Below are 15570 nucleotides of genomic sequence, written 5' to 3' on the forward strand. Positions count from 1 at the left end.
AATCTCAAAAGGCTCAAAATATGCCCCTGGATTAGTCATTTACATAAGGACTTGTGATCTACAAGTAGAAATGGACCTGTGACCACATCTTTCTTTATGAAATACCTTTAGTCTTAAAACAACAACAACAAATACATGTTGTGAGGAGTGAAGAGAAGGTTTTCATCCACTCAGCCATCCTATCCCTGAGCCCACCAAGATTCTACTTCTGTGATAGTTAGTGGGTAACTTTTGCATATATATACAGAAACTCTCAGGTACATCTGTGGTTTTCCATCCTTCAGTGCTTCTGAAGGTCTTTCCACTTTGACCGTATCTATTAAAGCATCTTGGTCAATGTCTAAATCTATGTTCTACTCAATTAACAAGGGTAGTAAGAGGAGAGATGGGATTGATATAGTAGACTTAGAACAGGACTCAGCACTTGAACCAGCCACTTTCTAACCATGGGCACTTGGCAAGTGAACTGATTCTCTGAGATTCAATTTCCTCATCTGTAAAATACAGGTAATACCTACTTATATAATTATCGTGACAATAAGTGAGAAACCTACTGACTGGTGGACAATAGTTCATTTGCAAAAAGATGTAAATGCCAACTATGTGTTTTGAAGTAGAATAGATGCTAGATATAAAAAATATATAGAAGTCATGGGGGGGTCAATGCCCTCATGTAGTTCATGTTGTCCTGGGAGTGGGGATACAACAAGATATAAACAACTCAATAAAAAGAAATCATTAAAAATGTTGATAAGTACTATGCAGGATATTTAACAGGTGATATGATAGAAAATAATGGGTATAGTTTCTACTTTAGATAAAGCGATTAGGAAGGCCAAGAGGTGACATTTAAAGAAGAATCAGCAGGTCAAAGGGAGCAGCAGAAAACATGCTCAACAGATGGAATTGCAGGTATGAAGGCCGTGATGAAAGGAAGACCTTGTTGTTCACTTTGAATTCTCGGGGTTGAGGGTTGGAGAACAGGATGGCATGACATCAAGTTAGAAAGACAGATTAGAACCCATCACACAGAACCTTTAAAACTGTGGGAAGTATTGGGAAGTTGTTGAATGGTTGAGAGCAGAAAAGTGACATGACATGATTACATTTAATAGATCTGTCTGCTTGCTAAGTGGAGGATACATCACAGGGAAAAGAATGAAAAGGGTAGATGGAATGGGTGGCTTGGATTAGCATGGTGGCCTTGGAGAGGGAAAGAAGTGGATACAATCAAAGTATATTTTGAAGGTAGAATCAAAAGGACATGTTGAAGCATTAGATTGGAGGAAATGAAGGCAAAGAAGAATCTGGGATGATGCATGCTTAGTAAGTACAAAACACTGTGAAACCTCTAAGTCTACAAGTGCTCATCCTCAGATGGAGGACAGGAAAGCAGATTGCCTGAGGAAGGTTGGTAGTGGAATTATGTGCCAGGAGCTGTTTTCTACTCACAGAAAAGCGTTTACTGATACAGAGAAAACTAGAAGAGCACACTGGGGTTGTAGATAAAAATATAACATAAATGATTAGTTTGGGATATTTTACATTTAATATCTTTCAGGAATAGGGTGACCAATCGTCCCAGTTTGCCCAAGACTTTTTTGCTTTTAGCACTGAAAATCCCGTGTCCTGGGACATGCCTCAGTCCTGGACAAACTGGGATGGTTGGTCATCTTACTGAGACATGTAAATCAAATAGACATACGCAAATGAGAGTCGGAAGATCAGAGAAAAATCTCCTCATGCATGGATGTCACCTAGTATAAATGCCAATCATTTCTATTATTTTTAATGATCTATTGATTTAATAAGTGTCAGAAGCCCCCTCAAATATACCTATGATATAGCTCTTCCGTAGGCTAAAGTTAGACCCTTTAAACAGAGAGCATCTGTAATAGAAAATGTAAATACATAAAGCTGAGTATTGGTACTGAGAAAGCTAAATATAGTAAACCATGTAGTAGGCTAGTCAGTCACTATACTCAGTGTGAATCCAGAGGCTACAGCATAACCAAAGAGAAAACTTTGTATTCCCATAGCAGCTAGTGTTATTTCTAACTCCTCAATGAGCTCAGTAGCATTTCAGGTCATCTCATTAGGTCCTGTTTCTTTAAACTCAAAGAGACATATGACTTTCATCTGAGGTCCTTGCCTTATTGCTGAAAATGCATTAAATATTAAAATTTCAAGATAAAGAATGACATCTTTTCTAGAGAGACTTTATTATGACTCTTTCCATAATTTCTGCATTTGGCATTTAGTCACAGACCATACTAAGGCTGGTAAATCCTATAGCATTGCCTTGTTGGTTCAGATACTGCCAGTGAGTAATTTTCTTCTTGTTTTATCTGTGGATGATTTTTAGAGATAATCACTTCTGGGTTACAGGGCATGGCTGTACACTGGAAATGAATGAGTCATCCCCTGAGCTGAACTGTAGTGCCTATTTATGTCTTTTATGTCCTTTTCTTTTGGAAATACTGAACTGGTGCTGGCATATATATCAATATTGACCTTTGTAAGAACTGTAGGTGGTGTCAGGTGCACAGCTCAAATTACCAAGGGGATGAGTAATGGCAGTTACTTCTTCTGGCCTCTCATCAACTGTAGCATCTCTGAGGATGAAAGCAGATTTTTAGAAAGTATACATTTTATCTTGAAAAAATCAATACAAAATTAATAACTTATTAGCAGCTTGTTGTTAGTTGGAAGGACAGTAGACTTAAAGGGCATGAAAAGGATGATCCCATCAAACTTTCTGCTTTCCTATTTATCCTTCTTTTTTAAAAAAATAATTTATTGAATAGGTAATACTTTCTCACATAGTTCAAAAAGAAAATACATAACAGAAAATGGTAAAAAGACTACTTCCAAAACAAACTGCCATCTCCAGCTCTAAGATCTCCCACCCCCAACAGGTAACTATTGTTATTAATGTCTTGTGTGTCTTTTTTGGAGTTTCTATGTAAAACATATACAAGACATTATCAATATACATTCCTTTTTTTTTTTTAATAGAGACAGAGTGTCATTTTATCATTCAGGCTGGAGTACAGTGGCACAACCATAGCTCACTGCAGCCATAAACTCCAGAGCTCAAGTGATCTTCCCACCTTGGCCTCTCATGTAGCTGGGACTACAGGTGTGCAACACCATGCCTGGTTGATTATTTTAATTTTTTGTAGAGATGAGCTCTCACTTTTGCCCAGGCTGGTCTAAAATTCTTGGTCTTAAGGCATGCTCCCACCTCAGCCTCCCAAAGTGCTGGGATTACAGAAGTGAGCTACCATGCCTGGCCCCAATATATATCTTAACTTGCCTCTGTTAGACAAAAGGGAGCAGTCTATAGAATTATGCATCCTTTTTACTTTGTATATTCTGGATAGCTTTTTATATCAAGACATAGCTTATCATTCTCTTTTATTTTTAAAAAAATTATTCAATAGCACTGTGATATTCTTTTTTATTAATGGATAGCATTGACATTAACATCAAGTCAACTAGTTTGATAGCTCAAATAACATTTGGTATGTGTGTTATTAATGCAGAAACATTTACATATAAAACTTATTAAAAGTGATCATCATTATGCATATGAGGAAACTGAGGTTCAAATATTACATCTTTGTAATGTTAAAAACAGTTTATAAGTTTTGAAGCTGGTTATCTGAACTCATGTCCTCTGGTTTCAAGACAAATATTAACCTTCAGTTCCCGGCTTGGACATCTAAATTGACCAAAACATTCTCTTTAGCAATTGCTTTCTATGATAATATCCAGTACTGACTTTCCATCTTGTTTGATTGTTTAATTTAAACAGTCAGACTTGCTTACATATAGTGCCTCCCTCAATAAGGCGATGGGGATACTTAGACAGGAAAATCTTGGCAGGACTTGAGTCCCTAAAGCTAAGAAGCATGATTTCTATTGCTCACTGTCCAGAGAAGAGAATGTCAGTTTTACTTCTCTCCTTAAGATAGATCTCATTTATGGGGATAATTGTAATAACTTTATAAATTTCTATGGCTTACTGTGCAGGAATACATGGCACCAGTCCCATGGGGGAAAGGAAAACAAGGTGGTAGAAGTGCTGAAGCTATGGCAGCTTTTTCCTAAACAACTTTCTGACCAGGACCCAGAAACAAACTAATTTGGACTGACCCTCAGTAGCAGTTATGTCTCTTGGAAAGCCAGTTTATTTCCAGACCTTGATAATTCAAATAATCACTGATAGGGGGCCAGGAGTTTTCATATGGCAAAGTTGCCAAGCTATAAACAAATCATATCAAATTTTGTCCTATATATGGTCCTGTCTTGTTCAACCTCCTCTTAGTTTTACCCCGATACTATAAAAATGGAGAAACTGGAAGAATAATCATCTTTTAAAGTTTATCTCCTTTTATTTATCTTTAAATTATGACAATACATTCATAGCTCTCTTTGGCTGTTTTAGGTTATTCAACATGTAACCGAAAACATAAAGGAAACCTTGTTTCCTTCATTCATATAACAAAAATGAAAAAATAGATATATCTTGCATACTACAGCCAGCAGCAACTATAGAATTAGGGAGGAAGGATGCACTTCAGAAAGAGACAGCCATTGAATTCAGAGGAGAAAATTAGATCTGATTCTTAGCAGAAAGTGGCTGAAGAATAACAGCAAAGTCTAATGTATTTCTGCCCCCTTAGATTTGGGGTATCCTGCAGAGCTTACCTTGATTCAGTTTCCTTTATGAAGATCACTTTGCAAGCCTATAGCTTTTCTGTGAGTAGAAAACAGCTCCTGGCACATAATCCCACTACTAACCTTCCTCAGGCAATCTGCTTTCCTGTCCTCTATCTGAGGATGAGCACTTGTAGACTTAGAGGTTTCACAGTGTTTTGTACTTACTATGCATGAGGGTATGGAACCCTCACATTTCCTCAGGGATTGCTTTGATAATAATCTTAAGAGGAAGACAATGGAATCAAAGTGAAAAAGCAGTGCATACATTGTATGTGTTCCCAAATTTTTATCCAGCATCTATGGAAGATACTTTTCTATAATGGCATTCATCATTCTATCATGTGTTTTGGTTACTTTTTTCTTTTAGAATTAAATTTAGCTTTTCTAGAATCTGGAGAATATATTAAATCACAAAAATCAAATTGCAATGGAGAGATTCCAATACTAGTTAAATGCATCATTTTCTGAAATACTTTCCATGGATTGTAAGTCCCAGTAAGATATTACATTAAAAAAACATTATTTCCATGTTTTCTGAACTCAGACTGAGATTTTTTTCCTTCTGTCATCTATTAAAATCCCATGAAATAGATTTTGATGGGAACTTGTTGGGTTTTTTTTTTTTTCATGGAAAGATGTATTATGAATAAAAGTGTTTAAAAAATGATTGGGTTAGAAAATGAAAAGATCTTGAGGTTATTTAAGCAATACTTAACAGGCTTCTATAGAGGGAAGCAAGACTTAGGTCACAGCATATGGGACTTAAAAGAAGATTGCTAAAAATTAGAGTCCTTTTTTCATATAAACCTGTGTTGATAGCTTAGTAGTAGGAATGGGAATGTGTTGGGTACTGTGAGAATTTAAAGAAGTATGTGATACGATCTCTCTCCTCAAGAATCATTTATTTGGGCAGACAATACTGAAACAAAGAAAACAGTTAAGACTCAGATAATGAGATAAGAAGTTGAGAGAAAAGGTAGATCAATACGGGCCAGAATGGTTTGCAATTGGGATGGGAGTTGTGAGCATGAGGATAACTGGGAAGTGTAACACATGTTTGAGACATTTTCTTTTCTTTCAAGGGAGACCGATCTGGATGGCAGATCTATCTGGCATGCTTGGGTGTGTGTACTTTGATAAAAGATGCCTGGGTGATTATTCCATGAGTTATTTCTACTATTCCCTTCCCACTACTTGCCAAGTGTATATCACTGGACTAGAGTAGGAAGCTATGTTTACTAGACATGCAGAAAATTAATGCAGAATACAAAGCAGGAAAAAAACCAATACAAGCAAAGGAGTTTGGTCACTTTGGATAAATAGGCAGATACATAGACAGATAGATAGATGGATAGATAGGAAGCTATTTAAATTTTTATGCACAATGTGATCCACTGAAAATAGTGATTAGGGATGGGTCTTACAGCAGAGGGGTACAGAATATATTAGTGGATCAAGAGGTTATACATTTTTTTAATGGAAGGATATTGGTAACTCCAACCTCCTTCTTGTATAGGTAGGAACTTGAGGACTCAGAGAAGTTAAATGTTTTGTCCAAAATAATTTCATTTATATCACAACTAGTCATAACCTAGTATATAATACAAGCATGTAGTAATGAAGACCTGTACAACGTTGGTGTTTGTGACTACATATAATCAGGAAAGTCTAGATAAAATATATGTTTCAGAAGAAAAATCAATGTCTGGACTGGTTTTTTAAGAATGAAGAAGTCATTAAGGAAGAGGTTCCCTAACACTTACGCATTTCAGACTCCTCCAAAAATCACATTCCTAAACTTGGACGTATGCTTTAAGAAACTTTTCCAAGAAAAAACTGGCATGTGCTACATATAGTATCTTGTAAATGACTTTCTGGCTAGGCACAGTGGCTCACACCTATAATTGGAGGCCGAGGCAGGCCGATCACTTGAGGTCAGGAGTTTGAGACCAACCTGGCCAACATGGTGAAACCCTGTATCTACTAAAAATACAAAATAATTAGCCAGGCATGGTGGTGCATGCCTGTAGTCCCAGTTACTTGGGTGGCTGAGGCAAGAGAATTGCTTGGAGGTCGCAGTGAGCCGGGATCATGCCATTGCACTCTGCCTGGCTGACAGAGTGAGACTCTGTCTCTAAATAAATAAATAAATAAATAAATAAATAAATAAATAAATGACTTTCCTTTTCATGATAACTGTTGCATTATAGTATTATAATCCTTTACTTTGAGGCTTTTTGTCTGCTAAAAATATTGATGTTTTCATTCTTGTCTGAGAGAAGAATAATAATTTCATGTTTCTCAGGTAACTAAGCAAGACAAGAACCTCATAAAGCCGCTTTATGACCGATACAGAATTATCAAGCAAATCTTGTCAACGCCTTCCCTTATTCCAACAATTGTAAGTCAGGATACTTGCATGCTGTTACTTTGTACTGATGTGTAGTTAACATGATGTCACATAGTAGTACTAGAGTTATAAAAGACCCTTCATGGCAGTATATACTGCTATCAAGGCCAGGTGTCATTTCAAAAAGTGAAAAATTGGTCTTCTGTAACCCCATTACTATACTTAACAGTGCTGATATTAGAACTATTGTAAAATAGGAACATATAGTACTTGTATGTCTAGAGCCAATTTTAACATTTGCTTTCATTAGCTTGGGTGAAAAGAAATTGATAGATTTCAGTTTGGCATTTTCTAATTTGTAACACAGCTAGACAAAACAGAGCCTTTCTGTTCTGTGTGTTGGTTAATTTTTTCCTTTAATCAGAAAATTAACAATATATTCTTGATATAATGCAACATTTGTTTTTGGTACCATTTGACCATACTATACAAGATATGAAAAGATTTATTTCAATAGAAAATATAAGTACTGAAATTGAGTTAGACTACTTTTAGTAAAGAATGATTTATGGGAATACAGAACTAGAAAAGCATCACAAATCCTACTCCATCAATATCAAAACAGTTACTTGTTCAAGATACCAATATAAAAAAGAATAAATATTAACAAATATAAATTTAAGTATGCTTGAGTACATTATACTTCCACATTTTTTGAGATGGATTATACTTCCATATTTTTAAAGACATTAAGAGAATAATAATTCAGTCTTTGGAATTTTCCCATTATGGAAGCATAATTTAAAATGTAGTAGAGTTCTTATATTTCTTGCAAGAGAATCTTCTAGTTGTGATAAGAATTATCAGAACAGGTTGAGGAGTAACCCCACTTTGCTTTGGCTTTCCAATAGCTCTCCACTGAACTTGTCAATTTTCTGAGTATCCTCTGTATCTGAATGTTGATCCCCACTGGGACCTGACTTGGGGTATTTCTGGAGGATAAAAGTTGTCTGTAGTCCACCTCATCTTAACTCATGTCACAAGTATTAAGCTGGAGCCCAGAAAGTCTGAGTGAAAGGGAGGAACCACTTGATAGTATAGTCCAGACTGGACCATATCCTAATGCTCTGTGCCTTCATTGGCCCAGAAGACACAGATGAACTTGGTGAGTTAAGTTTTAGCCCAGCATAGCTGCTGCCTTTTTGCTCATTAACTTCTGCAGGTTTTTAATGAAACTGAGGAAGAACTCTTCTTGGTTGCTTCCATCCCAGTTCTCAGTAGGCATTTGGGTCACCTACTGGTTTTCATGGCATTGATTTATGGTTCCCCTTCCCATATTTTTTGTTTGTTTGTTTCCTCAAGAGGCACTGAGCATTACGTGACTTACTTTCTTTAACTCTGCCTGTGATAAGCAGGAGGAAGAGGACTCTGATGAAGACCATCCACAGGGAAGCCAACAACCTTCTTTGCCAGATCCAGCATCTCACCTTCCTGTTGGTGACCACCTCACCTACTCTAATGAGACTGAGCCTGTTAGGGCCCTTCTACCAGATGAAAAGAAAGAAGTAAAACCACCAGCTCTCTCCATGTCTAATTTACATGAGGCTACCATGTGAGTATGAATCCTAAGTGTAGAGTCTCCTCTTAACTCCTTCTGATCTGATACCAGCATATGAAGCAGAGCTGGCCTTTGAAAATGCTGGATTCAAAGGGGTGGGTCAACAGTTCTCAGGGCCTTTATCCTAGACTCTTACATTTAGATGAGATAGTTTTTCCACTAGAAATCCACTTGGTAGTAAGCAAATGACTTGCCCTTTGTCTCTTAAATGGCCCTTCAGATAGAAGCCATTTGGATTTTCATTAATATCATCATTATTATTATCATTATTCAGTAGCTGGCATTCCTCATGATAATCTGGCCTTCTTTGGTTTGTATCTTACAGCCCAGATTATGAGATTTAGTTTAATTTAATTTAATTTGACAGAAGTGTCTATCAGAGAAAGCAAGCAGAAAACCCTTTTTTTGGTGGTGATTCTAAAGGAGTTATTCCTAACTTTTCAAGGGGTGTTGGACTTTTTTGAAACCAACAGAATTGTTTTAAGAGAAAGCCCATATATAATTTCAAGTTCACAGAATCTCTGAAACCATACATGAGTTTGGTCTGCTTGTGTATACCACATTCCTGCTCTAGCGTGTATGACTTTTCTCTCGTCTTAGTAGAATGAAGTGAGTAGAATTCACAATGTAACTATAGCTTTCTTCTAGGTCTTATTTTCATTCACAGGGGTTATGCCATTCTCCTAATATTCCTACACTTATTTCTCTAGATTAAGAATAGAATTTTCTTTAAAAGCTGTTCCTCTGTATCTCTTATGTTCAGTCTATCACCAAATCCTGATGAGTATTCCTTCAAAATATCCCTTCCCTCATCCATCTATATTGCTGTTACCCTTTCCAGTTCTTTCAGTGGATTCAATCAATCTGCTTGCCTCTTGTCTGTCCTTTCCCATATCTTGTGATATTTTTTCCATCAGGTAATTTTCCCTGCTTATGTGCTTGCCTATGGTCAGGCTCTATGTGTGTCATATTTACCCAAAAGACACTCTTATGCTCAGAACACTTTTCAATTGTAGTATGCTTTTTTGGCTGAACAGATAAATCTGCTCACGATGATCTCTCAATTGTGCCAGTGCCCAGTAATGACAAATATTCTACCTTATATAGGCCTGTACTTCTTGACCATCTCCGAGAAACTAGGGCTGACAAGAAGAGACTGCGGAAAGCCTTAAGAGAATTTGAAGAACAGTTTTTTAAACAAACAGGAAGGTACGTGTGGGCAGAGAGATTTTTAAAGCTAATACTTCCTAGAGAATTACTGTTAAAAATGACCTGCAATTTTTTGCAGGAATGGTGACTTTTTACAAAATGTATATCATTTTCACACTGGCTTAGACTCAGGATTTGTCCAATGCAACATTCTAATATTGCCAATATTAGGGATGTTTTATGGGACATGGTAGCTGTCAGGTATGACATCAATCTGTAAAAAATAAAAGTTAAACTCTAAAAATCTCTAACTTTGCACAATAAATCTCAACATAAATACATGAATTGTGTGGTCTACTCACCTTAGTCCCTGGCAGGTTTTCCATTTTAGCCTACCAGGATATTCTTTGGGACTGGACCTACTGAGTGAAAAGCTTTTTGCATTCAGCCAACACAGATGTATCAACTTATTTTCTAGTTGGAATCTTCCTTTCAAGTTGATTGCAAAAGTCCAACTTACCTTTATGGTGATGTTAACTAATCTAGTGAGAAATGTTATGTGGCTCATAAATTTAGAACATAAAGCATTTGTTATTATTTTTCCTTTTCCATCCTTTTTTCTTCTATAAAATGTTCATGTAACATTCCTTGTAAAACATTCCTTGGAGTAGTAACTTTGTCTGGACTGTCTGCTATTATTATACCTTGGATAAATATGCGACTTGCACTATAAAGTTCCTGATCTCTGCCTCTTTTGGATTAAAGGTATTCTATGGGAATTTTTCATTCAGGGAAATATTTGTGGAGATGTTATCAAATATTCTAAATCTAAACAGTCATTACATATGAGAAATGACACTTTAAGATGTGCATACATTCATTTCATAAATTTGAGTTCCCTGAATAAATTTATATTTTTAGCAATTTGAACCCAGGAATCTATCGTAAGGGGTTTGAGAACTTCCCAGTGTGCTACTAGTTCTGCCCAGTGGATCTGCAGTGCCACTTGGTATGCTTTTGTCATACAGGGAAGTTAGTTATGTTCTAGGTATGGTGTTCCACTGTACCTATGAGTCTTAAACCCACTTCAGATAAGCCTATATATGGCTATGAAGTTGTATGCCCCCTTGTGGTGATATATTTCAACCAAATGCACAAGTGATGATCTTTTACAACTAAAATCAAACAGTTGAGTGGCTAGGAAATATGGACCTTAATTTTGTTTATCTAAGACATTTTATTGGGAAGGCCTAAGTATCAGTAAGGTAAAATAACCATGCAAATGGATTACTAAAATGTTTAAGGCACTATAAATATTCTTGGTAATATTTGCCATACAAGAGGCATGAGAATCATATAGATATTACATTATTATTAATAATTATGAGCTTGGAACTGTGCTAAGCACTTTAGTATGTTTTATATAATGGGGAAACTGCTTCAGGAAAGACTTGGCAAAACTTTCCATTCTTGTCAAAGCACTCTTATTAGCCAAAATGGAATATGCAAAACTAGGGAAAATTACATAATGGATTATTAATGTTTCTCTGTAATAATTAGACAATTTCTTTACTTAGATCTATTTATACAAATTAAGGTGATATTCAGACATCCAGTTATGATAAGTTTGACTCATAACACAGAATGGAGACAAAGGATTTATGTTATATACTTTAGACAATAGTCAAGAAGAATGCTGTCTATGGATTTGTATACTGTTTTGAGTTCTGTACTAGAAATTGCAGGGCAATAAATAGTGTTGAAATACAAGTAGATACTATATTCTTAATCTGTATAGATTAGCTTGTTTTTTATTTGGTAAGAGATAGAAATATCTCTTTATCATTACTGGGAAAAATAGAAGGGAGCTAAAGATAAAACATTAAATATATGCTATTTACCTGGTTTCAGCCATACTGTTAGAGAATATTTGTGGTTATATTCAGTTGTAATTGTGGTGACTATATCTGTGTCCTCTACCCCTTGAATTTCAAAGTCCTGGGTGGAAATGTTTTCAAAGCAATTGGCTATCTTATTAACCAAGAAAACAAGAGTCTTCTGAGACCCTGTCACAATTATTCCCTTTAGAAAACGTATCTTGACAACATATTTTTGTGGGAAGGCAAATGGTTTTAACTCCTGATATTACCAAGTTATTCTTCCAAGTAAACAGCAAGAGTATATGTACGCATACGTATAAAAATCTATGCATTGTTACATGTCTAGCCTTAGTAGAATTAGTGTACAGAAGAGAACCACCACAATTTAGACTCTCATAAATTACTTCAATCAAGGACCAGCTCAGTGGTTCTATTACATATTAGCAGAGATAGGTATTACAATTACAAGACAATCTGGAAACGTTTCAAGTTTGTAAGACAGACCCTGAATGCTTTTCTTGTTACCATAAGTTTATAAATGATTTTTATAATGAAATTTCTGTAGTATTTTCAGGTTAAAATTTTTGACAACTCTATTAAGGCTGAACATTTTGTACAGGTGTAGGGCTGTGGCAGATAATGGAATAATGACAGGACAAAGAATGCCTTGAAAGTTCTATTTCTTGTTTGTTTGTTTCTCCTTAGATCTTTTCACTTACTCCATTGTTGTAAGTCTAAGCACTAGCCACATATTTGCAAAACACGTATGACATTCAAGTTTTCAAAGGTTACTGTTATTTAGAAGTTTAGTAACACATAGAAGAAGGAGTGAATGAAGGTGAAAGGGAAGGAAAAGAAGACATGATGCAAAAACCAAGTGGAAGCTGTCACAGTATACTTTCTCATGTATGAATTATAAAAGAATATTTAATAATGACTTGATTCATTGTGAACTAATAAATGTATTTTTGTTTTGCAGAAGTCCACAAAAGGAAGATAGGATACCAATGGCAGATGAGTACTACGAATATAAGCACATAAAAGCCAAACTGAGACTATTAGAGGTCCTCATCAGCAAGCAAGATGTGGCCAAAACTATTTGAGGTTCAGGAAATGTTATGATCACTTTCACCCATGATATAAAGTAAAGTTTATTTTCCTCTGCCATCCTTGCTAAGTAGTTTTGACACAATGAAAATGCAAGCACTTTAGTGGTAGTATTAGCTGTTTTCAAGAAGGAATAGCAAGTTTAATTATATACAAGGAGAAGGGATTTAAATGGGGGGAAGGATACAACAGGTAGCCTTATAATTGGGAAAAAATTCAGTGTCCTCCATGCCAAGCAGAAAACTCATAGTCAATACAAGTATTTTAAAAAATGTCTAATATTTTATCAAATCTAAATAACATAGCTAGGATGCTTGTTAGGGAAAGTTTATTTAGTATCTAAAGATTGTTTATGTTGATGTATGGAAAAGAGCATGATTTTTAAAAATCAATCAGAGGAGGAAAAGAAATTCTACTTTTCAAGTAGGAAGGAATGTACCTAGCAAGAAAGTAATTTATTTGAAACTTCTAATGGATTTTTGAGAGATGAAACATTTACTACCTTGTCCCTTAAGTCTGCTAGGCTCTCAGTACCCTAAAATAACCTAGATTGTGTTACTGCTATTTTTTTTATTTCTCTATAAAAATAACACATTATTTTATCTGTTATTTGAAATTTTACATTTCTGGTTACCAAAGTTCATTCTGATAGCATGTACTTTGTGAATTATTATCTTTGTCTATAACTGACAGATGTTTATATTAAAATAAAATATTGTATTAAAAATTTAAAATAGGTATTTTGGATAGATATGTGTCTGCAGTATATAATCTAATATGTCCATAGTATTATTGCTAATCTTTTTGTTTACTATAAGATGATATAACTATTTTTTCATTGGGAATATACATTTTTCTTAATGTTCCAACATCTATACTTTGTAAAGTCAAAACATTTCCCATGAGCTGTAGTTATTCTTCCTTCTGTACAAAATGAAAGGTTTGGAAATTGCCCTGATACCTTGAAAAAGAAGCCAGAATATTTATTTGCTTCATCAACTTTAGTGTATATCATTTTGTGTTATTTTATACTAAAACATGTTTATTATTTTCATTTTTGTAAAAGGAAGTAAAAGGTCAACATTTTCTCTCATATACCAACCTTGTTTGTATTTCTATTTTCTGTAACGTTTAAGTATGATGTTGAAGAAATTCACATTTTCTTATAGTTTGGATGGGAAGACTATTGACTATTTCAGAAACAGACTATTTCAGAGGCTTATTGTTTTCTCTGTATTTACCTAATATTTTATAACTTTTATGAATCAGAATAATGTCCTTCATACATTTGTTTAATTGAAGTCATCTACTTGTAACAGGACAGATACACAACTATTTGAGGTTTACAAATTACATCTTTGATAAGGGAAATGGTTTCGTGACATGTACACAATTGCTATTAAAATGTAACTCTATATATTCTATATGATTGTAAATATTTTATACAACAATACAAATAAAATATTTTTCTATTATATTTATTATGTTGAAACACAGTAGTTGTTTCCTGTTAGCTAATATAAATAACATAAATAACACTGTCAAACAAGAAGTTGGAAGTGCTGACAATTCTAGGCTTCAAGATTTAACTCATGCTGCAATTACACCCTTTCATGCGGTTTGGAGTTATCCCAATATTTGTTCAGTAGATTAAAATGAATGCATATTTAAACACCATTTATAAGCCATTATTGTGTACTTTGCTAAAGCGGTCTATATAACTGTTTTGTTATGTTTGGCATAAAGGAAACATAAAAACATTGCAGCATCTAGGCAATAAAGTGTCAGAAGAAGAACTTAGGGTATTTCATCATTGAAAGTAGTGGGAGGGGTAGGGAATAGGAAAACACTAAAATGGCTCTGAATGGAATTTGGAAAGTGGTAGTTCGTTTTTGGTGACAGTGGCATGTGCATGCTTCAGTGGAAAACATCTGGTGATGAAAATGGACAACAGGACCAATGCTCCTAATGGAGGAAAAGGGGCTGAGTAAGAATAAGAAAAGTGGGCATTAACGTCCAACACTGATATTACAGGTTTTGCAGCTGGGATCTTTCTTTGCATTTGCAGTAGACAAACTCATGAGCTGATGACCAGTGATTTCTGCCACGGTGCCCAGAGAAAGATCCACAGGGTCAGTGTAAATGACTTCTAAAATGACATCCTGGGCATGGTGGTAAACCAGCACCCCATCTTCTTCTGTACAGGTCAAAAATTTATTATCCTTAGAATTTAGTTGAGGAAGGCGCTGCTTACAAAATTCATCTCCTGGTGATCCCACAGGAGCAATCACAAGAATCACATAATGATAAGCAGTGTACATACAGTAGAAGTCCCCAAAGTATAAGTTAGTGTTGGGGTTAAAAAGTTTTTCTGCGGCAATCTCAAACCTGTATCTTCCATAAGGTGAATCCTGGGGTGGCTTTCCAGTATTGAATTCAGTGCTGCAGCTGAAGAAGATGCCTTCTAGTTTTCCACTGATAGGAGAGCCATGGCTACCACTGTTATCCTTGACAGAGGGCTGCATAGCATTCCCATGATGTTCTCTGCAAGAGGAAACAAGTGGTCACTGCTTAATACAATAGTGGTAAACCCACTGATTTATATATTTGAATGGCCTAAAAGTCAAACATCTACTGTTAAAGGCCTGAATACCCCTCTTACTATCAGAATAAGGGGACAGCATCTTTTGACATATTACCTATAGATGGCTGAATTCTAGCTTTGACCTTGAGGTAGG

At 35.4% G+C, this 15570-nt stretch overlaps 2 protein-coding genes across 7 annotated transcripts in view; one reads left to right on the forward strand and one right to left on the reverse strand.

Annotated features, from left to right (window-relative positions):
• FAM13C (family with sequence similarity 13, member C) overlaps positions 1-14313 on the forward strand; it is a 120943-nt gene extending 106630 nt beyond the window's left edge. For 3 of the 5 annotated variants that reach the window (XM_011988336.1, XM_011988334.1, XM_011988338.1), the window contains 4 exons: positions 7034-7129; positions 8491-8690; positions 9804-9905; positions 12705-14313. In XM_011988336.1, coding sequence (XP_011843726.1) covers positions 7034-7129; positions 8491-8690; positions 9804-9905; positions 12705-12828 — 522 coding nt within the window. In that variant the 3' untranslated portion in view covers positions 12829-14313. The remainder of the gene's footprint in view (positions 1-7033; positions 7130-8490; positions 8691-9803; positions 9906-12704) is intronic. The other 2 variants (XM_011988335.1, XM_011988337.1) reach the window with 1 other exon arrangement.
• The window catches only part of PHYHIPL (phytanoyl-CoA 2-hydroxylase interacting protein-like), a 65650-nt gene continuing 64374 nt past the window's right edge, over positions 14295-15570 (reverse strand). For both annotated transcript variants that reach the window (XM_011988332.1, XM_011988333.1), the window contains exon 5: positions 14295-15376. In XM_011988332.1, coding sequence (XP_011843722.1) covers positions 14842-15376 — 535 coding nt within the window. In that variant the 3' untranslated portion in view covers positions 14295-14841. The remainder of the gene's footprint in view (positions 15377-15570) is intronic.

This window comes from Mandrillus leucophaeus, unplaced genomic scaffold, assembly GCF_000951045.1.
Source record: "Mandrillus leucophaeus isolate KB7577 unplaced genomic scaffold, Mleu.le_1.0 Scaffold327, whole genome shotgun sequence".
In the NCBI taxonomy this organism is placed as follows: domain Eukaryota; kingdom Metazoa; phylum Chordata; class Mammalia; order Primates; family Cercopithecidae; genus Mandrillus; species Mandrillus leucophaeus.